Genomic DNA, 22,624 nt, shown 5'->3' with positions numbered 1-22,624 from the left:
TGGTAGGGTGGGAGTGGGAGGGAAGCAATGCGAACCTAATTGTATTGTTTACTCCTTTATCTTGTTACAGATAATGAATTGTTCTGTATTACTGTATTGAAAATTAAGGCAACTATGTATATTATACATTTCCTTTTGTCATTGAAATTTATCTAACAACTTTTTTATACCGATATTCGTGGGTACATGTTTGCCAATAAAAGAATTAAATACAAAAAAAAGAATAAAAAAAGAACAAGAAGTCTTGCTTGCGCAGGTCAAAGCCCTCAACTCATTACTTGGTAGAAGCTCCTTTTACAACAGTAGCAGCCATGAGTTATTTACAAGTCTTCCAACTTTGTTCAGTGGGATGGTGCAGATTCTGCCGAATCTTCTTGGCAGAAATCGCTCAAGCTTTTTCAAGTTGGCTGGGGATCATCAGTGGACTGAAGTCTTCAAGTCCTGCCAGATTTTCTATTGGATTCAGGTCTGGGCTTTGATTGGGCCACTGGAAGATATTTACTTTCTTCTGAGACACTTTATTTTTGCTTTGTGGTAGGATCATTGTTCTGTTGCAAGGCAAATTTTCTCCCCATCCCAGATCTATGGTACATTGGACCAGGTTTTCTTCCAGGATGGTACTTTACCATCTATTTTTCCCTCAATTTTCACAAGCCTCCCTATCCGCACTGCTACAACATAATGCTTATCTACCATGCTTTACTATAAGGATGGTGTTAGAGGGTGATTTGTTAGTGTGTTTTACACCACACGATATTCATACAGAAAAGTTCCGTTTTGGTCTCACCAGACTACAAAAACTTCCATGCGCATGCAGTGTCCCTCAGTGTTTCTGTGCAAGCATTATGTGGAACATCATAAGGCTTTTTCTTCAGCAGTTGCTTTTTTTTTTTGTCACCCTTCCATACAGGCCATGTTTGTGAAGTAAAATTTAAATTGTTTAACTATCATTTTCCACACACTCAAGATTACTTTAAAAGAACTATAGTGGTGTCCGCTTAAGTCTCACAGTGACCTTCCACAGTTTCCTTAACCCTCAACTACTAACTTTGGAGGGATATCCTGATTTGTGTTTAAAATATTATGGTTGTTCCGTTGTAACCAGCCCCAAACCTCGATAGGTGCGGGATATAAATTCTTTTAAACAAATAAATAATCACAGCAGTGTCTTGGTAGTATCAAACAAACAGTTTCCACTTTAGAATAATGGACCCAACATTGCCCAAAGGGATATTCAAACATTTGACATTTTCTTACGTCCTTCTCCCAATCTGTATCTTTGAACATCATCATCACGGAGTTCTTTTGGCAGCTCCTTGTTCAGCATGTTCTAACCTTTGCTTCTTTTGTATGAAGTGAATTTGAAACAGCTTGATTCTTCATCCAGAAGAATTCAGATCCGCTCAACTATTATGACTAGACACAGGTGGGTTCTATTTAACTTATTATGGCCCTTGTCAAGGCAATTTTCTGAACTGGAGTTAATTTAGATTTGTAATGACAAAGGGTGTGAAGACTTGTATAATCAAGATTTTGGTTTTTTATTCAAAAATAATTAGAAATATTTCTATAATTGTTCTTTCATGAAGAAAGTGTAATGTTCTGTAGACCTGTCAAATTCTTACTTTTAACGCATTTTGATTCGTATATATTTGTGAAAAATATTTAAAGGTGTGAAGACTTTTACAAGCTACTGTAGCTACCATGCAAAATCAAATTACTTCTCGCTCATTTTCCTATCAGTAGAGACCCCTCAGTCTTTCTTCCCAGTATTTTTCTAATTTATAAGACTTCAAAACCAGATTATCTCTGAACACCTTGCACATGTTACATCAGATAAAAAACTGAAGCCTGATGATATTCTTCAAATAGTACAATCCAAACCTTGCTCCTCAAATATATTCTGATTCTTTATTTTTATTTGAAATTTACACTCTTGTACAAGAAATATATATCATGATTGAAACAATGCAAAATTAGGACTGAAATATAAAAAAAGAAAAAAAGGGAACGTATTCTAAGTTCTCACCTCATAGTCCTTAGGATTCTGATCAGCAAGCAGGTCTAAGACAGGCTGTACATCTGTTACTTCATGAGGAAACAGCTGTAGAAAAATTTTATATCCTCTTACCTTGCAAAGAAAAAAAGGGTAAGAAATGTAGTAATTACTGATTATAAAATAGTAGTGATGTTACATTACCTACACATATCATGGTCAAATTTAACCTACTTTTCATTTCTGAACATGTTCAGATTGTGAGCAATTCCATTAGTTACTTTACATTCATGTGGACTGATTATTTTCTGATTACCTTTTCTCTTCAGCTAGTTCATCAAACAAAACCTATTCATTAGAAACTTTAAAAAAATCTCAATTTAGATAAGTTATCTGAAAGTTATTTCATTTCTTCCTGATCTCTCCACTCTATCATCTTTGGAACCAGTATCAACCTGGAATCAGAATCTGAAGTCAGGATTGAATAAAACTGCACCCCTTCAATTGTTTCCGCACAAAAATTCTCATAGTTCACCCTCGTATCATTCCGGGTTAAAAACCCTCAAAAGAAACTAAACATTTGAAACGCACTTGGCGGAAAACTAAAATAGAACAAGATAAGTATCTTGTAATTAAGCGTACTAAGCATTACCTATGTGAGGTCAGACTTGCAGGCCCTTTAAGTTTGCAATTACCACCTATTATTACATTTTTTTCCTTTATTGGGAGTCATAGGTACACTTCTTCTTATTTGCCTATGATTTCATCATTTATTTTCAAATATCTTTGCTCTGGGTGCCCTGAATTACCTGGCTATTCATGCTGTTTAGGTACCCTTGTCTTATTTAGCTTCTTATATCTTGCACAAGTGGTACACTGACGTTTGTCTCTAACATACTTTTCTGTCTTGCTGTGGTTCTATTGTTAACGTCAGAGCACCATCTCAAATATTAAGAGAATTTTCATAGGTTCCATCTCTATCACTCACTATCGCACACTTTTTTTTTTATTCAGTCCCATCAGTCACTCTGAAGTTTGAGCTTTCGCCTACCCTATGTAGGGAATGAATTTCATTTTTTAGTTTGGTTCCAGTTTAGGTTTAGCTGTGACTGAAGTTGTTCTGATTTATTTCTTGTTCAGGCTAGTTAAGGGTTCAATAACCACTCAATGCACATGAACCAACCTGTTCAGTTCCAGTTCACATGAGAATACTTAACATACATTATAAAGGTCATTTGCAAAGTGGAGTGCAGCAAGCTAACAGATCTAAATCTGTTTTAATTAGTGTGCCATCCAAGGAGATGCAAAAGAATTAATAAGGTACAGACGTAAATCAATATTGTAAAGAGCAAGACTTCTTTAATTTATATATTCAAAACGTCAACTCCATGGCTCATCTGTCAAAATATTACAGTTCTCGGTAGGGTCCCCCGACACGGACCCCCCTGTTTTGCCAAAAGGCTGCGTCGGGAGGGACAGTAATAAATGGAGATTTAAACACTGAAATGTAAATACAGAAAAGCAATTTTCAATATCAATGGAAGGACCAAAACAAACTGGAACACCGTTGAAGTATTTTGCCGATACAACATACCTTATATGCAAAGCCATATTCAGACAGTTGACAACGCTCTCCTTGCATTGTCAACTGTATTTACATTTCAGTGTTTAAATCTCCATCGATTACTGTCCCTCCCGGCGCAGCCTTTTGGCAAAACAGGGGGGTCCGTGTCGGGGGACCCTACCGAGAAATGTAATATTTTGACAGATGAGCAATGAAGTTGCCGTTTTCAATATATAAATTAAAGAAGTCTTGCTCTTTACAATATTGATTTACGTCTGGACCTTAATTCTTTTGCATCTCCTTGGATGTGTGGATATTTAATGTTTGGAGTGCAAATTCTCCTGCTCCATTTTTTGTTGTTTTTAGTTAGTGTGTCAGCCATAAGTATTTTAAGCATGTATGAAACCAAAAATAATGTCATTTCAAGCAAAAGCAAGAAGATTCCAAAGGGTAATTTTCAAAACTGTATAACCAATGCTGATTCATGTAAAAAGGACCTTTGAAAATTGCATGTACCCCCTCCCACTACACATAAAAGTAGGTTCACTGAATTCAATTTCCAAAGGGTTTAGTTTCCTAACCTTGGGGGTTAGGCTCCTAAATCATTGTTTTGAAAATGTATTAGAAGTCAATTTCAGTAAGCTCCTTAATCTACCATCCTAAAAAGTGATTTTTCAGTCCTAGGCACTTACTTAGGGGCCTACATGTAAGAAAATGAACAGCAGACCTAAATTTAGGACCTAAAGTTTTAGGCGACTCATTTAGTTGAGTTTCCAGCTGAAAAACAGGCCCCCTAACTTAGTTCCCATTGACACAGAACGGGGGAAAAAGACTTAGTAAATCAGGCCTTTAGGTTTCTAAATTTAGGTGATCAGCCTTTTTTTTTTTTTTTTTTTTTTAAATCAACCTCATTGTGAATAGAATGCATATTTTTACCCATGGAGAGAGAAGGAGCAGGATTAGTTTGGAGGAGGGAAAGTACATGTGGAGATTTCATTTTGAAACCCCCATGCTTATTTTATCAGCGAGTTCAAAGTACCAGCTTTCCTCACCAGGCTGAATTTTCAGTGGGAAACTCCACATAGTTTCCCTTTGAAAATGAGCTTGCAGGTCCCAAACATTCTCAAAATTGCCCCTTGTATAAACACCACTAAAAACTTTCTACAGGCATCTGTGTTCTTATTCAGAGCAAAGGCCATCATGTCGAACAGGGAAAGTATTGAAGGTTGTTTTCCCACATCTCTTTCTAAATTCAGCAGTAAGCTCCATAGACAAACACTTTCTAGCACTGCATCCAAATCTTTTCTTTTAGCAGACAGAAATCAAAACATAAATAACTTGTTTGGGCCATCAAGTTTGTTGGTCCTCAAGGTAAATTTTCTAAAGTTAGAACCCATAACTTTTGAATCTTAAAGCCATCTAATAACTAAAGAAAGTTACTAAACTCATTTTACCTTTGTGATGATATAAAGAAATTTAAAAGTCAGATGTACTAGAGCAGGAGGAGACTTTTTATCTTGCAGCACATCCAACAATGAATGCAACATCCAATCTATAGAAGAGAAACAAAAAATAAGGTCACATTCCATTTCTCATCTTCCCATACATGAACAGAATACAGGTAATTAAACTCAAAATGTGTAACAAAAGGCAGAGCAATCCCATTCCAGGACAACATCTTAGAAGAGTATTACAATCTTTAATACATCACTAGACAAGTAATTCCCTGTACGTTGGTCTCCCATACTCCACCATTACACCTCTACAAATAATTCAAAATTTTGCTGCAAGACTACTTACAGGTCTGCCAAGGCATGAGTACATCATCCGAGCACTCCAAGCCCTTCACTGGCTTCCCATACAGTATTGCATTCAATATAAATTAGTTTTATTAGTACATAATCTACTATACCATGTCACATCTCCTTAGATGAGCAGCATTCCTTAAATTCTATGTCCCCACAAGAGCACTTCGCTTAGCTTCTCAATCCTTACTGGAAATTCCCTCACTTCGAGCAGCAAGACTCATGTACACATGAAAGAGCCTTCTCTCTAGCCGGCCCATCTTTTTGGAACACCCTTCCGCCACATCTGTATACCCCCAAACTGACAAAAAGTTTAAGAAAATGCTGAAAAGACACTTATTTACAGCTGCCTTCTCCTTGACAACAGTTGACAGCCATCCTCCTTCCATAGCATAGTACACCCCTCTCCTTACCATCAATGCTCATGGAAAGCTGTATCATCATCATTTCAGGTCTTTATTTCTCTGATGTATTTCTTGACATTCCGCTTTCGCATATATGAAGCGAAATAAGCAGAAATCTGCTAAATGTTATTTTATCATTTGTTTGTAATATTATACTGCTGTTTTTGTGTTTGTAATGCTGTTACCCGCCCTGAACTTTGAAGGGTAAGGGCTACATATCATTTTAAATAAAGATACACAAATAAGAAAAAGATTCAATGTACACAATAAACACAACAAATACCAAACTTGGTCAAATCAGGTCACTTGGAAGAAATATTCAATAAATCCAAATGAGGAGATCCATTCTCTACTGTTCACTTCCAGATACTGGCAGTAAAGGGCATGTTTCCCAAGTCTATCTGGCTAAAATAGACCTGACCTCCAGAAACTCGCCCAAACCTTTTTAAAACCCAGATATACTATCAGACTTGACCACATTTTCTGGGAACAAATTCCATGGTTTGTTTCCTGAAAAAAACACTTTCAATTTGTTTGAAATCTGTGACCAATTAGTTTCATGGTATGTCCCCCAGTTCTAGTATTCTCCAGAGGTAAATAACCATTCTCTATTTGCTTTTACCATTACCATTCATAATTTTACAAACTTCTATCATACCCCCCCCCCTTCTTACAGTAATCTGTTCTCCAAGTTGAAGAGCCCTAACTAAAGACTTTCTTTATAATGAAGCAGTTTCATTCTTTTATCTCTTCTGTTGCCCTTCTCCAGTTCTGCTATTTACTTTGAGATGGGGGGGGGGGGGGACAGATCATACTATTCTCAAGATTTGTCACACCGTGTAGTGATACAGAGGCATTATGATATTCTCCATTCTTTTCCTAATTCTTAAAATGCTGTTTGCTTTTTTGACCATTAATGAACACCGAGTCAAAGATTTTAACGTATTTTTCACAACAACTTCAATATCCTTTCCTTGAGAAATAACTTCTAATGCAGAATCCAGCACTGTGTACATTGTACATGCAAAGTTTACCAAGCATTTGTAAAGCAAACTTTCACATTATAAAGTTTGCTTTGAAAATGTTTGGGTAAAAAGTACATGCGCAAATTACAGCACACAAGAGTCATACCTGATCTCCAGAAGGTGTAAATCGTGCAATGTAATTTATGCTCACACTTTTTATAATCTAACTATATGCATGCAAAAGAAAATTATTCCTTACCTGCTAATTTTCGTTCCTGTAGTACCATGGATCAGTCCAGACGGTGGGTTATGTCCCCCGTCCAGCAGATGGAGTCAGAACAGAGCTCGAGAGTGGCACCTCATATGCTAGCGCACCCTCTGCTGGAGCTCAGTATCATGGATAACAAAGCTGAAAATAGCAATGTAAAGAGCAAGTTGGATCAAGAAACCTGACATAAATAAACCATCAAGAACGATAACAGAGACGACCTGCAACTCAGGTCGTAACAGTCAACTTGTGAGGAGTTGTAACCCCGAAAGAAAATTAGCTGATGAAAAAAAGACAGCCAACAAGACAGCCATACAGACGAAAACCCGAGCAGGAGCTTGAAATCCCAGCGTGGTGGGCGTCTGGACTGATCCATGGTACTACAGGAACGAAAATTAGCAGGTAAGGAATAATTTTCTTTTCCCTGTACGTACCAGGATCAGTCCAGACGGTGGGATGTACCCAAGCTTCCCTAAACCGGGTGGGCCCCTGAAAGCCCTGCTCGGAGGACCTGATCTCCAAAGAGACCGGATCCCGAAGGTGCCAGGTGCAACCGATAGTGCCTGGCAAAGGTATGCAGCGACTTCCATGTCGCCGCCCGACAGATCTCCTGCGGAGATACGGAACGAGATTCAGCCCAGGATGCTGCTTGCGAGCGAGTAGAGTGGGCTCGAACTCCCCTGGGTGGGTCTCGTCCAGAACCAATGTAAGCCGCCGAGATGGCATCCTTAATCCAGCGGGCGATGGTCGTCTTCGACGCGGCGGAACCCTTCTTAGGTCCCGACCAGAGGACAAACAGATGATCGGAAACCCGGAAGTCATTGGTAACCTCTAAGTAGTGGAGGAGCACTCGCTTCACGTCCAGATGGCGAAGCGTCCGAGAATCCTCTGGAGAAAAAGCCGAGAGCTCAACCGTCTGGTTCAAGTGAAAGGACGACACCACCTTCGGCAGGAAAGCTGGTACCGTGCGAAGCGAGATCCCGGCATCCGAAATACGCAGGTAGGGCTCCCTGCAGGATAGCGCTTGAAGCTCCGAGATACGCCGGGCGGAGCATATCGCTAAGAGGAAGACTGTCTTCATAGTGAGATCCTTAAGTGTGGACCCTTGGAGAGGTTCGAATGGAGCACCCGCCAGTGCCCGAAGTACTAGATTAAGATTCCACGAGGGGCAGGGGTCCCTGACCGGCGGCCGGACGTGTTGAACCCCCTTCAGAAACCGGGCGATGTCCGGATGGAGCAGGAGCGAGGACGTGTTCCGCACCAAGATATTCAAAGCCGCCACTTGTACGCGGAGAGAATTATAAGCGAGACCTTTATCCAGTCCGTCCTGCAAGAACTGAAGGATTAGTGCGACCGTCGCCTCCGTGGGCCGGACGTCCCGACCGGCACACCAGGACTCGAAGACCTTCCACACTCGAACATAGGCCACGGACGTGGAGGGCTTGCGGGCCTTAAGCATAGTCGAGATCACCGCCTCCGGATAGCCTCTGCGGCGGAGTCGCCGCCGCTCAAAAGCCATGCCGCAAGACAAAAGAGTTCTGCCTGGTCGAAAAATACCGGACCCTGGTGCAGGAGCCGGGGAAGGTGACCCAGCCGAATCGGTCCATCCACCGCCAGGAGTAGCAGGTCCGCGAACCAGGGACGTCGGGCCCATTCTGGAGCCACTAAAATCACGAGGCCCCTGTGACTTTCTATCCTGCGAATGACCTTGCCCACTAGGGGCCAGGGTGGAAAGACATAGAGCAATTGGTCCTCTGGCCACGGGAGTGCTAGAGCATCCACTCCCTCCGCGCCGCGCTCCCTTCTGCGACTGAAGAAGCGCGGGGCCTTGGTATTGGACGCCGTCGCCATCAGGTCCAGTCGCGGCATCCCCCAGCGTTGAACTAGGAGTTTCATCGCGGCGTCGGAGAGAGACCACTCGCCGGGGTCCAGGCGCTGCCGACTGAGATAATCCGCCTGGATGTTGTCCATCCCGGCTATGTGAGAGGCCGCGAGCCGCGCGAGATGTAGTTCCGCCCATGCCATCAGTAGCGTGGTTTCGGCGGAGACGTGTTCGCTCCTCGTTCCGCCCTGACGATTGATGTAGGCCACGGTGGTCGCATTGTCGGAAAGAATCCGCACCTCCCTGTTCCGAACCAGAGGGAGGAAGTGCTGGAGCGCTAGACGTACCGCCCTGGTCTCCAGTCGATTGATCGGCCACCGGGCCTCCTCCGGCGCCCACAGTCCCTGTGTGGCGCTGCGATCGCAGACGGCGCCCCAGCCCACTAGACTGGCGTCCGTGGTCACCACCACCCAAGTGGGGACTTCGAGCGAAACGCCGCGGGCCAGGTGAGCCGGAACCAACCACCACTTTAGGCTGTCCCGAGCCGCCTGAGGAAGAGGCAGAATCACTTGATACTCCTGTGAGACCGGTTTCCAACGAGAAAGCAGGGACGCCTGCAGGGAACGCAGGTGTGCAAAGGCCCAGGGCACCATGTCGATCGTGGAAGCCATCACTCCCAGGAGCTGCAGATAATTCCAAGCGGTGGGCTCCGGCAAGGCCGCGAAATGACGTATGTGCTCCCTCAAAGAGAGGGCCTTGTCGGAACGCAGAAATACCATGCCCTGCTGAGTGTCGAAGGTCGCGCCCAGGAAATCCAAGCGTTGAGATGGCACGAGTGAGCTCTTGGGAAGGTTCACGACCCAGCCCAGGGAGCGCAGGACCTCCAAGACCCTGGCAACCGAGGCCTGACCATGTGAGAAGGACTTCGCCCGTACCAGCCAGTCGTCCAGGTAGGGATGCACTAAGATACCCTCCTTTCGAAGGGCCGCCGCCACCACTACCATGATCTTGGTGAAGGTCCGGGGAGCTGTCGCAAGCCCGAAGGGCAGGGCCCGGAATTGAAAATGCTGTCCGAGGATCTTGAAGCGAAGGTAACGCTGGTGGTCCGGACGTATGGGAATATGGAGATACGCCTCCGTCAGATCCAAGGACGCCAGGAACTCCCCCCGGTGCACTGCGGCAATTACCGACCGCAGTGTCTCCATGCGAAAACGGCTGACCCGGAGTGACCGGTTGACCTCCTTTAAGTCCAGTATGGGGCGGAACGACCCGTCCTTCTTGGGAACTACGAAGTAAATGGAATAATGCCCCGAGCCCACCTCGGCGAAGGGGACGGGCACAATAGCCTCTATAGCCTGAAGGCGGTCCAGAGTCTGTTGAACCGCCATTCGTTTGTCCTCGGAGCCGCACGGGGAGAAAAGGAACTTGTCCCGTGGCGGGTGGGCAAACTCCAAGGCGTAACCGTGCCGGATGGAGTCCAGGACCCACTGGTCTGAGGTGATCTTCGCCCTCTCCTCGAAGAATTCCGTGAGTCGGCCCCCGATGGTCGGGCTGGAGGAGTGGGCCACCCTGGCATCATTGGGTGGATTTGGCGGGGGGATTCCCCTGCCCCGAGCCGTCTCTCGCGGGCCTCCGCCCGCGAAAGGAACGCAACCACGGCTGTGATGTTGGGGGCGGCTCGAGGTCCCGGCTGTCGGTACGACCTGAAACGTCGCTGCGCCCTCGCTCTGGTTCTGGAAGAAGCAAACGGCCGGTAAGTCCGCTGTCTGTCTTCGGGTAGCCGATGCACCGAGTTTTCTCCCAATGATTTGATGATTTCATCCAGCTCATTGCCGAAGAGGAACTTCCCCCGGAACGGAAGGGATCCTAAGCTCGATTTCGAAGAGGCGTCCGCCGACCAATTCCGAAGCCATAGGAGCCTGCGAGCTGCCACCACCGAGACCATGGACCGGGCCAGGACACGGAAGAGGTCATACAGAGCATCCGCCCCGTACGCAATGGCAGATTCCAGGCTGTCGGCCTGAGCGGCCTCCTCCGGAGGCAGCTGCTGGGACGTCAGGAGCTGCTGAACCCAGAGGAGACTAGCCCTCTGAGTCAACGAGGTACACATGACGGCACGCATGCCTAAGGCCGAGACTTCAAACACTCTTTTGAGGAACGTTTCCAGCTTGCGGTCCTGCGTGTCCCGTAGGGCCGTACCGCCCGTGACCGGGATTGTCGTCCTCTTCGTCACCGCTGAGACCGCCGAGTCCACTTTAGGGACCCGGACGAGATCTAAGAAATCCTCCGGCAACGGATACAATTTTTCCATGGCTCGGGTGACCCTCAGGGACGCCTCCGGGGCGTCCCATTCTCCAGTAAGTAGCTACAGAAAAGACTCATGAACCGGAAACGCCTTCGCCCGAGGCCTGAGCGCGGCCAGGACTGGATCCCCTTTCTTAGAGCACGTCGCCACCGCTGGAGCCACTGGCGCCGGCGGATCCAGCGGTGGATCCAAATCCAGCTCCTGCAGCGTCTGTTGCAGCAGATCCTGCAGCTCCTCCTTGTGGAATATTCGTAGGGCGCGCGGATCGTCTCCTTCCGTCTGTCCATCCGCGTGCGCCGGATCCGGAGGGTCAGAGGGATCGAATCCCGGGGTGGGAGCCGCTCCCACAGCGCGAGGCGGGGATGGCAGAGCAGGGGTTCCTGGGACTGCCCCAGCCGGGACCGGAGCCCCGGTGGGCGGCAATGCTAGCTTAGGGATCTTGGGAGAGGGCGGTCCAGCCGTAGCGCCCCCCGGATCTGCTAGGCCTTGTAAATATGCCCTATGCATTTTTAAAATAAAATCCAGGGAGAAAAATGGCATGCCGGGAGGCGCGCCCAAAGTAGAGGGCTCCTGGGGCAGACGATTCGGCAAGCCCTCCTCGGGGCTACACTGCAGGCGAGGGACGCCCCGAGCCGCGGCATCCTCCTCCCGGCCGTTTTCCGCGCCAAGCTCCCTCTCCAAAATGGCCGCCATTCCCGCCCTTGGCGAGGAAATGGCCGGCCCACGCTTCCCGGGCAACGGGGAGAGGGGGGTCGGGAGCGCGCCCGAGCCGTGCGCGGTGCCTTCCTCCTCGGGAAGGCAGCGCGGGCAAACCCCCTCCCTCGAGAAGCGAGACCCCTGCTCTCCGCAGGTCTCGCACCTAGAGAAGCGCAGCATCGAACGCCGCGACGAAAAGGACGCCTCGGGGGGGGCCGAAAAGAAATCGCACCGCGGGGGGGCCGGAGAGGCCTTCACAACCCGCCCAACAAGTCCTCAGGCACCAGCGGGAAAACCCCCCGCCGGTGCGCCCAGGCCCGAGAAAAAACGTGCCGGGCCGCGGGACTGTCAGTAATCGCGCGTAGGAGCCGGCTCCACCGGCCAACTCAGCTGAAAAGCAAAAAACACAAAGGGAAACACACTTACCCCAAAGCGTAAGTATAGAACAGCAGGAGGAGGCAGAATAGAGCTCGAAGAAACGCCTCCTCAAAAATCAACGTGAACAGAAATTTATTTACTTTTTTTTTTTTTTTTTTTTTTTAAACTAACTTGATCCAACCTTGCAAAGAAGACAAACAAAAAAAGTGACAGGAAGAACTCAAAGGAGAGCAAAAAGAAAGAAGAAACCTGTCCCTCTGGGAAATCCTGATTTCCCCAACTCGCATCTGCTGGAGTCAGAAAGATACTGAGCTCCAGCAGAGGGTGCGCTAGCATATGAGGTGCCACTCTCGAGCTCTGTTCTGACTCCATCTGCTGGACGGGGGACATAACCCACCGTCTGGACTGATCCTGGTACGTACAGGGAAATCCCAAATCTGCCCCCAATTTTATGCTCATAAATGACTTTGAAAGTTACCCCATAGCTGGGATTTTTCCCTATTGTATCACTTTATATTTGAATGTGGACAAGTGCAATCTATATAGATGCCTAATTCCCCTGTCCTGCGTGTTCCTCCTAAATTTCCTCCCAGCTGTTCGCGTTTTAAATGCTATAAATTTTTGTCATCTGTAAGTCTGATCACTTTATTCTTTAATCCCTTTTCAGAATCATTAATGAATACATTAAACAATGGGCCCAGTACAGATTCCTAGGACACACCATTATTCACATTTCTTCATTAGAAAATGGATCATTTATTCCTACTGTTTCCTATCCTTTAACACATTACAATTCACAATACTGCCTCCTAACTTTAATTTCCTGAAAAGTCTCTCAAGAGGAACACTATTAGATGTGTTCTGAAAATCCAGATATACTGTATTGGCCTATTTATCTTTCTCCACCCTCAAAGAATGTTAAGAGAAAGTAAGACATCAGCCCTTTGCTAAATTTGTGTTGGCTTTTCCCCATTTCTGCATGCTTACCATGTGCTCATTAATTCTTTTCTTATACACACACACACACACAATGACCTAGAGAAACGGGCTTCTTGACTAGTGGGTAAAGTAATGGAGCCTGCACCAGCCAATGCCGGTCATTAGCATAGAGGTGAGTATTTTTTAAAATCAGTGAAGTTGTAGTGAGCAACGTATTTGTTAAAGAACATTATATGCTTTGAGTTAATATATCACTTTTTAATTTGTTTAGTGTTGTGAAAGCTCCATACTGACAACACTGACAACCAAAATCTGCTGTTTATCCACAGAAATGTGCAGCCTGGGAAGTAGCAATGCAAAATTACTCTCAAATGCCTCAACCCTGCTCTTGAGGTAACAAAAGTAGTGAGCAAGAGATTCATTCATACCAAGATGGGGGTCCAAAAGGTGAGGTTGCTCCTGATATCTGTCCATTATACCTGAAGAAAACATAAAATAAACTCATGTAAATCAGGCAGAAATAATCTAATTCACACCCTTGCACTTCAACATGTCCCTCCTCCCCCACCATGGCCACAATTCTTCTCAACCCCTCCCCAATTACTAAGACCACATTTTTCCTCCGCAGCAGAGGTCTACAGAAGCAGCTGTAGAAAGCCAGGAGGAACTTTATAATGTGCACAGGCCTGGGAGCTGGCATGTTTTCACAGTACCTATAGTGGCAACCCCCCAGACCAGCAAATTTCTGTTTAAAAGAAAACTCAAAGTAGGAGGAGGGGCTGCCATGAAAACTACAGGGAGGCCCATGGAAAAGTAGCCTGCCTCCAGCATTGGTATTGGAGATGGGCTACTTTTCCATGGGCCAACACAGTCCCATGCACAATGTAATATTCTCTTCAGCAACATCTGTACACATTACAATCTGAAGAATATCACTTATTTGTGTGTTCTGAGTGGCATTCTTTAAGGTCTTAAAGTTTAAAAATCTATGTCAAGATCTTCTGACAGCACTACTTCCTATTTAGAGTCTGATGACTACACGCGCATCACTGATTCTAGAACTCCCAATGCTCCAATTCAAGAGAAACATGGAAGGAAGTGTCATTTGTTTAGCTTCACGAAACAGAACTTGCTGGAAAATGTCTTACTGCACAAACAATGGTGTCATTGGAGAAGTGAGAGACAGTGGGTCACAGGTGATCAAAACAGCCTATAAGCTAGGCTCTTTTTTTCTACAAAATGTGCATGAACAATAACTATCAGTACTTGTATGTGTATTACCCAAAAAGCAACAAGCAAACAACAGGTGATAGTCCAACCATCAAAAATGAATAGCCAATAAGAGGAAGAAGGACATCAAATATTCTACAATAGCCATAAAGATCCAAAAACAGTTTTTACTGTATATAAGCAAGCAGAAAAGTTCAAATTGTCAGCATCAAGCCAATAGTTTACATCGACAGATCAATGGTCCCCCGACATGGGCCATGTTTCAAAAAGACTGCGTCAGGAGAAAGCCCATAAATTGTAAGGAACTCAGTTCAAAATAAAAGTTGTAGTCAGAGAGCATTAAATCCCCAAAAGAGCCCAAAAGGGTCAAGATAATCAAATTTATAGATAACTACTTGATTTAGAAGTCTTTGTAAAGAAATTGCATAAAGAACGTCGGGATTCACAAGTTACATAAATGGGGAGACATAACAAAAGCTTGCAATGATTCAATGTCCAATGTAATTAAAGTTATATCCTCTCTAATCTCTGATAAGGATTTAAGAAATAACCTCAAAATCAGAAGACTGTTCCACGAGCTTCAATTTCTTCTGTGGATGATTCAAGAAATGCAGTCAGGTTATTGCCAATATTCTGAAGTGGATTAGCTATTGCAGTTTTGGACACAAAATAGATTTTTGCAATAGGAGGAATTGCTTCTAATGAGATTTGTAAAACCTCCACTAGATATTTCTTAAATTGGTCACTCAAAGAGGTTAATCTAACTTGAGGAAAGTTTAAAATTCTTAAATTCAAATATCTTTGAGAGTTTTCCAAATTCTCCATTTTTCTGGATGTCACCAAGTCAGATTTCACTAAGTTCAGTGTACGTCTTGTATTGAGGCAATTTTAATACCCATATCATTTATCTTAGATTCATGTGGCACTACTGCAGATTCCACCTTTTTTATATTTTCTTGGTTAGTTGTTAATGTTGTAGTTAATGATACAATAGCTTTCTCCAACATTACTAAGGCTCTCCATACCTTCTCCAACGTTGTCTCTTGCATATTGGAGAAATTACTTACCGGATAATTTCGTTTTCCTTAGTGTAGACAGATGGACTCAGGACCAATAGGTATAGTGTGCTCCCGAAAGCAGTTGGAGACAGAGTCAAATTTCAATCTGACGTCACCACCAGTACATATACCCCTGCAGAAAGCTCTGCTCTTCAGTATTCTCTTCGAAAAGCAATTGTGGATATATGAGTGTCTGGATAATTTGATTAACATGGTTAACTTTGATTAACTTGAATAACGTGATTAACTTGAACTGGTTGATGTGGGCTATAGCTGGAGACTGCCAGTGCACTCAACCGAGAAACGCCAACACCCAGTAACTATGGATGTCTTAACTAGAGTAAAGCGTGGCTTACACGTGCTTGTCTTGCTCTCAGGGATTGTCACCCGAGGTTCCGTATTTGGCAGCAGCCATGGGCGGGATGCTAAGTCCATCTGTCTACACTAAGGAAAACAAAATTATCAGGTAAGTAATTTCTCCATTTGCTAGCGTGTAGCAGATGGACTCAGGACCAATGAGGTGTACAAAATGTACTCCCAAACCAGGTGGGAAGCTGCCCCTGGCCCACTCAGAACTGCCCTTGCAAATGATGTGTCCTCCTGAGCCTGAACATCCAGGTGGTAAAACCTAGAGAAGGTGTAAATGGAGGACCATGTCGCCGCCCGACAGATCTCGGCGGGTGACAGCATCTTGGTTTCCACCCAAGACACTGCCTGGGCTCTAGTGGAATGGGCCTTGACTTGTAGAGGTGGTGGCTTGCCTGCCTCTACAAAGGCCGCCTTGCTTACTTCTTTGATCCAGCAGGCTATGGTTGCCCGCGAGTCCACTTCCCCTTGTTTCTTCCCGCTGTGAAGGATGAATAGGTGGTCCGTCTTTTGTACGGATTCCGACCTTTCTAGGTATCGGACTAGGAGTCTGCTGACGTTAAGATGGAGAAGGCAGCAAGATTCTTCCGAGTCCTTATGCTCGTCTGGAGATGGCAGCGAGATGGTTTGGTTTAGATGGAAGTGAGAAACCACTTTTGGGAAGAAGGAGGGGACCATGCGTAGCTGTATGGATCCCGGTGTGAACCTGAGGAATGGTTCTCGGCATGATAGTGCTTGAAGTTTGGAGGTGCGACGGGCAAAACATATTGCCACTAGGAATGCAGTCTTCAAGGTTAGGAGTCGTAGAGGCAGACCTCGGATAAGAACATAAGAAAATGCCATACTGGGTCAGACCAAGGGTCCATCAAGCCCAGCATCCTGTTTCCAACAGTGGCCAATCCAGGCCATAAGAACCTGGCAAGTACCCAAAAACTAAGTCTATTCCATGTAACCATTGCTAATGGCAGTGGCTATTCTCTAAGTGAACTTAATAGCAGGTAATGGACTTCTCCTCCAAGAACTTATCCAATCCTTTTTTAAACACAGCTATACTAACTGCACTAACAAACTCTGGCAACAAATTCCAGAGTTTAATTGTGCATTGAGTAAAAAAGAACTTTCTCCGATTAGTTTTAAATGTGCCCCATGCTAACTTCATGGAGTGTCCCCTAGTCTTTCTACTATCCGAAAGAGTAAATAACCGATTCACATCTACCCGTTCTAGACCTCTCATGATTTTAAACACCTCTATCATATCCCCCCTCAGTCATCTCTTCTCCAAGCTGAAAAGTCCTAACCTCTTTAGTCTTTCGTCATAGGGGAGTTGTTCCATTCCCCTTATCATTTTGGTAGCCCTTCTCTGTACCTTCTCCATCGCAATTATATCTTTTTTGAGATGCGGCGACCAGAATTGTACACAGTATTCAAGGTGCGGTCTCACCATGGAGCGATACAGAGGCATTATGACTGGAAAAGGAACAGTGTGCAAATCCAAGGCTCTCGTGCTAAACTTTCAAAAGGGAAACTTTGATAAAATGAGAAAAATTGTTAGAAAAAAACTGAAAGGAGCAGCTACAAAAGTAAAAAATGTCCAAGAGGCGTGGTCATTGTTAAAAAATACCATTCTAGAAGCACAGTCCAGATGTATTCCACACATTAAGAAAGGTGGAAAGAAGGCAAAACGATTACCGGCATGGTTAAAAGGGGAGGTGAAAGAAGCTATTTTAGCCAAAAGATCTTCATTCAAAAATTGGAAGAAGGATCCAACAGAAGAAAATAGGATAAAGCATAAACATTGGCAAGTTAAATGTAAGACATTGATAAGACACGCTAAGAGAGAATTTGAAAAGAAGTTGGCTGTAGAGGCAAAAAACTCACAGTAAAAACATTTTTAAATATATCCGAAGCAGAAAGCCTGTGAGGGAGTCAGTTGGACCGTTAGATGATCGAGGGGTTAAAGGGGCACTTAGAGAAGATAAGGCCATCGCGGAAAGATTAAATGATTTCTTTGCTTCGGTGTTTACTGAAGAGGATGTTGGGGAGGTACCCGTAATGGAGAAGGTTTTCATGGGTAATGATTCAGATGGACTGAATCAAATCACGGTGAACCTAGAAGATGTGGTAGGCCTGATTGACAAACTAAAGAGTAGTAAATCACCTGGACCGGATGGTATACACCCCAGAGTTCTGAAGGAACTAAAAAATGAAATTTCAGACCTATTAGTAAAAATTTGTAACTTATCATTAAAATCATCCATTGTACCTGAAGACTGGAGGATAGCAAATGTAACCCCAATATTTAAAAAGGGCTCCAGGGGCGATCCGGGAAACTACAGACCGGTTAGCCTGACTTCAGTGCCAGCAAAAATAGTGGAAAGTGTTCTAAACATCAAAATCACAGAACATATAGAAAGATATGGTTTAATGGAACAAAGTCAGCATGGCTTTACCCAGGGCAAGTCTTGCCTCACAAATCTGCTTCACTTTTTTGAAGGAGTTAATAAACATGTGGATAAAGGTGAACCGGTAGATATAGTATACTTGGATTTTCAGAAGGCGTTTGACAAAGTTCCTCATGAGAGGCTTCTAGGAAAAGTAAAAAATCATGGGATAGGTGGCGATGTCCTTTCGTGGATTGCAAACTGGCTAAAAGACAGGAAACAGAGAGTAGGATTAAATGGGCAATTTTCTCAGTGGAAGGGAGTGGACAGTGGAGTGCCTCAGGGATCTGTATTGGGACCCTTACTGTTCAATATATTTATAAATGAGATAATCAAATTTGCAGATGACACAAAATTGTTCAGAGTAGTTAAATCACAAGCAGATTGTGATAAATTGCAGGAAGACCTTGTGAGACTGGAAAATTGGGCATCCAAATGGCAGATGTAATTTAATGTGGATAAGTGAAAGGTGATGCATATAGGGAAAAATAACCCATGCTATAATTACACAATGTTGGGTTCCATATTAGGTGCTACAACCCAAGAAAGAGATCTAGGTGTCATAGTGGATAACACATTGAAATCGTCGGTGCAGTGTGCTGCGGCAGTCAAAAAAGCAAACAGAATGTTGGGAATTATTAGAAAAGGAATGATGAATAAAACGGAAAATGTCATAATGCCTCTGTATCGCTCCATGGTGAGACCGCACCTTGAATACTGTGTTCAATTCTGGTCGCCGCATCTCAAAAGAGATATAATTGCGATGAAGAAGGTACAGAGAAGGGCTACCAAAATGATAAGGGGAATGGAACAACTCCCCTATGAGGAAAGACTAAAGAGGTTAGGACTTTTCAGCTTGGAGAAGAGACGACTGAGGGGGGATATGATAGAGGTGTTTAAAATCATGAGAGGTCTAGAACGGGTAGATGTGAATCGGTTATTTACTCTTTCGGATAGTAGAAAGACTAGGGGGGCACTCCATGAAGTTAGCATGGGGCACATTTAAAACTAATCGGAGAAAGTTCTTTTTTACTCAATGCACAATTAAACTCTGGAATTTGTTGCCAGAGGACATGGTTAGTGCAGTTAGTATAGCTGTGTTTAAAAAAGGATTGGATAAGTTCTTGGAGGAGAAGTCCATTACCTGCTATTAAGTTCACTTAGAGAATAGCCACTGCCATTAGCAATGGTTACATGGAATAGACTTAGTTTTTGGGTACTTGCCAGGTTCTTATGGCCTGGATTGGCCACTGTTGGAAACAGGATGCTGGGCTTGATGGACCCTTGGTCTGACCCAGTATGGCATTTTCTTATGTTCTTAAAAAGTATTCACAGATTTTAGCCCATGCAGACTATTTAAAAAATTACCCTCTGTATATGCACGGAGGATATTTTCTGGCTCAAATCAAAGGTTTCAGTATCCTCCAGCAGTGCCACTTGCTCACTGAAGCAATCAAATTTGTGAGCTTTCCTTGATAGAAGTTTTGTTCAGACGACAGACTGTGCAGCTTATCCCATACAAGTTCAAATACATTATCACCTCAATATGAATACTACATATAGGTATTAGCATTCTACTTTGGGAAAGTACCAATAGTGTAGAACTATATAGAGTAAAAATATAATCCAACAAAGCACTTACAAATAAATTTTTCAATTGCCATCTCTCTGCTTATTTGGTCCCCATACACATCTCTCAGACTGTCAATCACATTCTTCACTTCTTGATGCTCTGAGAATGCTTCCAGATTATTATCCTTGGCAACCACATCACATTCAGTAAGGCCTCCCTCCTCCGGTCCCAAGGCAACATCATTCAGATCTTCCAGAGCCATCGCCCCTCTCTGGAGCACTAGAAGATAAAGCTTTCCTGAAAGAAGACAAAGAAGTCAGTTACTCTACTATAAGTTCAGAAATTGTAAGCAACAGCTAACCTCAGCAAACCAAGTCACATCCACACACTAACATCATCACATAAAGCAAATGAAACAGCACTGTTAGCAAAACACTAACTTGCTGATAATTTACTCTTCCGAGCACATCAAAAATTAAATCTAATATTTAGAAAAAATACAACTAATGCATGTAAGCAGGGTGAGTTTTCTGGTAAATTATTCAAGATATCTTCATGTGAACCTATATAAAAGTTATCTAGGAGTCATTAAGTGAAAGCATGTACTAATTTTCATTCAGTGGGCATAGGTACAAGGATTCTATTTTCTCTTTAACATTAAAGTTTTGATGTGTTTGGAGAGACAAAGTGATATTGGCCTTTGTAGACAGCTGGTTGGCTGGTGGGTGAGGATCGCCTGGTAACACGCCTACCTGGTGCGCAGGTGTGCGTCACCTAGATAGGATTTTAGACCGTGCTGGGGAGGAGCCGGCTGTCTGGTACATGTGGGGCACCAACAACATAGGAAAATGTGGGAGGGAGGTTCTGGAAGCCAAAATTTAGGCTCTTAGATAGAAAGCTTAAATCCAGAACCTCCAGGGTAGCATTCTCTAAAATATTCCCTGTTCCACGCGCAGGTCACCAGAGGCAGGCAGAGCTCCGGAGTCTCAATACGTGGATGAGACGATGGTGCAAGGAAGAGGGATTCAGTTTTGTAAAGAACTGGAGAACCTTTTGGGGAAAGGGGGGGGGGGGGGGGGGGGGGGGGGGGGGGGGGGGGGGGGGAAGTCTCTTCTGAAGGGATGGGCTCCACCTTAACCAGGGTGGAACCAGACTGCTGCTGCTAACCTTTAAAAAGGAGATAGAGCAGCTTTTAACCTAGAACAAAGGGGAAAGCCAACAGTCGCTCAGCAGCGAATGGTTTGGAGGGAGGTATCTTCAAAGGATACTAATGATGCATTAGAATTAGGGCATCCCAACAATTAGATTTCAATAACAAAAAAAGTAGTCAAAGTGCCTGTAACTAAAAACTCACTTGAGCTAAAGATTTCAAATTTATCCCTATCAATTAAAAAGCAGAATGAAAATTCAAACAAAAAACACTTTGAAATGTTTCTATGCTAATGCCAGAAGTCTAAGAAGTAAGATGGGAGAATTAGAATGTATAGCAGTGAATGATGACATAAGACTTAATTGGCATCTCAGAGACATGGTGGAAGGAGGACAACCAATGGGACAGTGCTATAACGGGGTGCAAATTATATCGCAATGACAGAGAGGAACACCTGGGAGGCGGTGTGGCGCTTTGTCCGGGATGGCATAGAGTCCAATAGAATAAACATCTTGCATGAGACTAAATGCACAATCGAATCTTTATGGGTAGAAATCCCTTGTGTGTTGGGGGAAGACTATAGTGATAGGGGTATACTACCGTCCACCTGGTCAAGATGGTGAGACGGACAGTGAAATGCTAAGAGAAATTAGGGAAGCTAACCAAATTGGTAGTGCAGTAATAATGGGAGATTTCAATTACCCCAATATTGACTGGGTAAATGTATCATTGGGACATGCTAGAGCAGAGCTTTCCAAACTTTTCATGTTGGTGACACACTTTTTAGACAAACAATTTCACAACACAGTAATTCAGTCTACTAGCAATCCAGAGGTTAAAGGTTAAACGAACAAAACGTATTTTGACAATTTATGTATGTTTCCTTAAATATATACATAACTTTTTGTGGATTACATGTTACACCCACACTGACCCCCCAGGCAGCTCCCATTCATTCTCACACCGCTCCCTCCCCCACCCCCCAGGCATGCATACATTCATTCTCACACACACACAGAGACCCCCAGGGAGTCATCAATTTATTCTCACACACACACACCACACACAGGCAGGCACCTATTCTCACACAGACAGACCCCAGAAAGACACCCATTCATTCTCATACACAGATACAGCATCAGGCAGGCACCCATGCATTCACACACATACACCAACAGGCAGACTTCTATTCATACACTTGCACACACTGAAGACAGACCCCCCTCTCTTTCTTTTGCCAGCAACCTCAGAGCCTCCCTCATTCCTCTGCTACTGCTGCCATGTGGATATTTGGGGAGGTGCTGATTACTGCTACTGGCATGAAGCCCGTTCTGCTGCCTCCTCTGTGCAAGCCCCGTGGTATTAAATATTTGTAGGCTTCTACTTCCTCCATGCCGATCTCGTACATTGCGAGATAGGCATAGAGAAAGCGCTACTCTTGCACATTCCCAAAGATAACATATGCCAATCACTAAAAAGTCATTTTTTTTACCTTTGCTGTCTGATCTTAGTTTTCTAATCGGTTGGTCACAGGCTTTTTTTTCCACCTTCCCTTTCTTGTTTTTTGCCAATTCCTTTTGCAGGGTCTTTTTTCTATTTCTTTTCTCTCCATCTGTCTTCTTCCCTCAAATACACAATCAGGTTCTCATTCTCACAGCGGCCCT

At 44.2% G+C, this 22,624-nt stretch overlaps 1 protein-coding gene across 3 annotated transcripts in view; it reads right to left on the bottom strand.

The window, feature by feature from the left end:
- Positions 1-22,624, bottom strand: part of TBCD (tubulin folding cofactor D) — a 974,871-nt gene that overhangs the window by 942,601 nt on the left and 9,646 nt on the right. For all 3 annotated transcript variants that reach the window (XM_029600281.1, XM_029600283.1, XM_029600282.1), the window contains exons 2-5: positions 19,880-20,107; positions 13,571-13,621; positions 5,015-5,112; positions 2,030-2,131 (exon numbers count right to left, since the gene is read on the bottom strand). In XM_029600281.1, coding sequence (XP_029456141.1) covers positions 2,030-2,131; positions 5,015-5,112; positions 13,571-13,621; positions 19,880-20,107 — 479 coding nt within the window. The remainder of the gene's footprint in view (positions 1-2,029; positions 2,132-5,014; positions 5,113-13,570; positions 13,622-19,879; positions 20,108-22,624) is intronic.

The sequence above is a fragment of the Rhinatrema bivittatum genome, chromosome 4 (assembly GCF_901001135.1).
Source record: "Rhinatrema bivittatum chromosome 4, aRhiBiv1.1, whole genome shotgun sequence".
Lineage (NCBI taxonomy): Eukaryota > Metazoa > Chordata > Amphibia > Gymnophiona > Rhinatrematidae > Rhinatrema > Rhinatrema bivittatum.
This window is presented reverse-complemented; position numbering and strand designations above follow the sequence as displayed.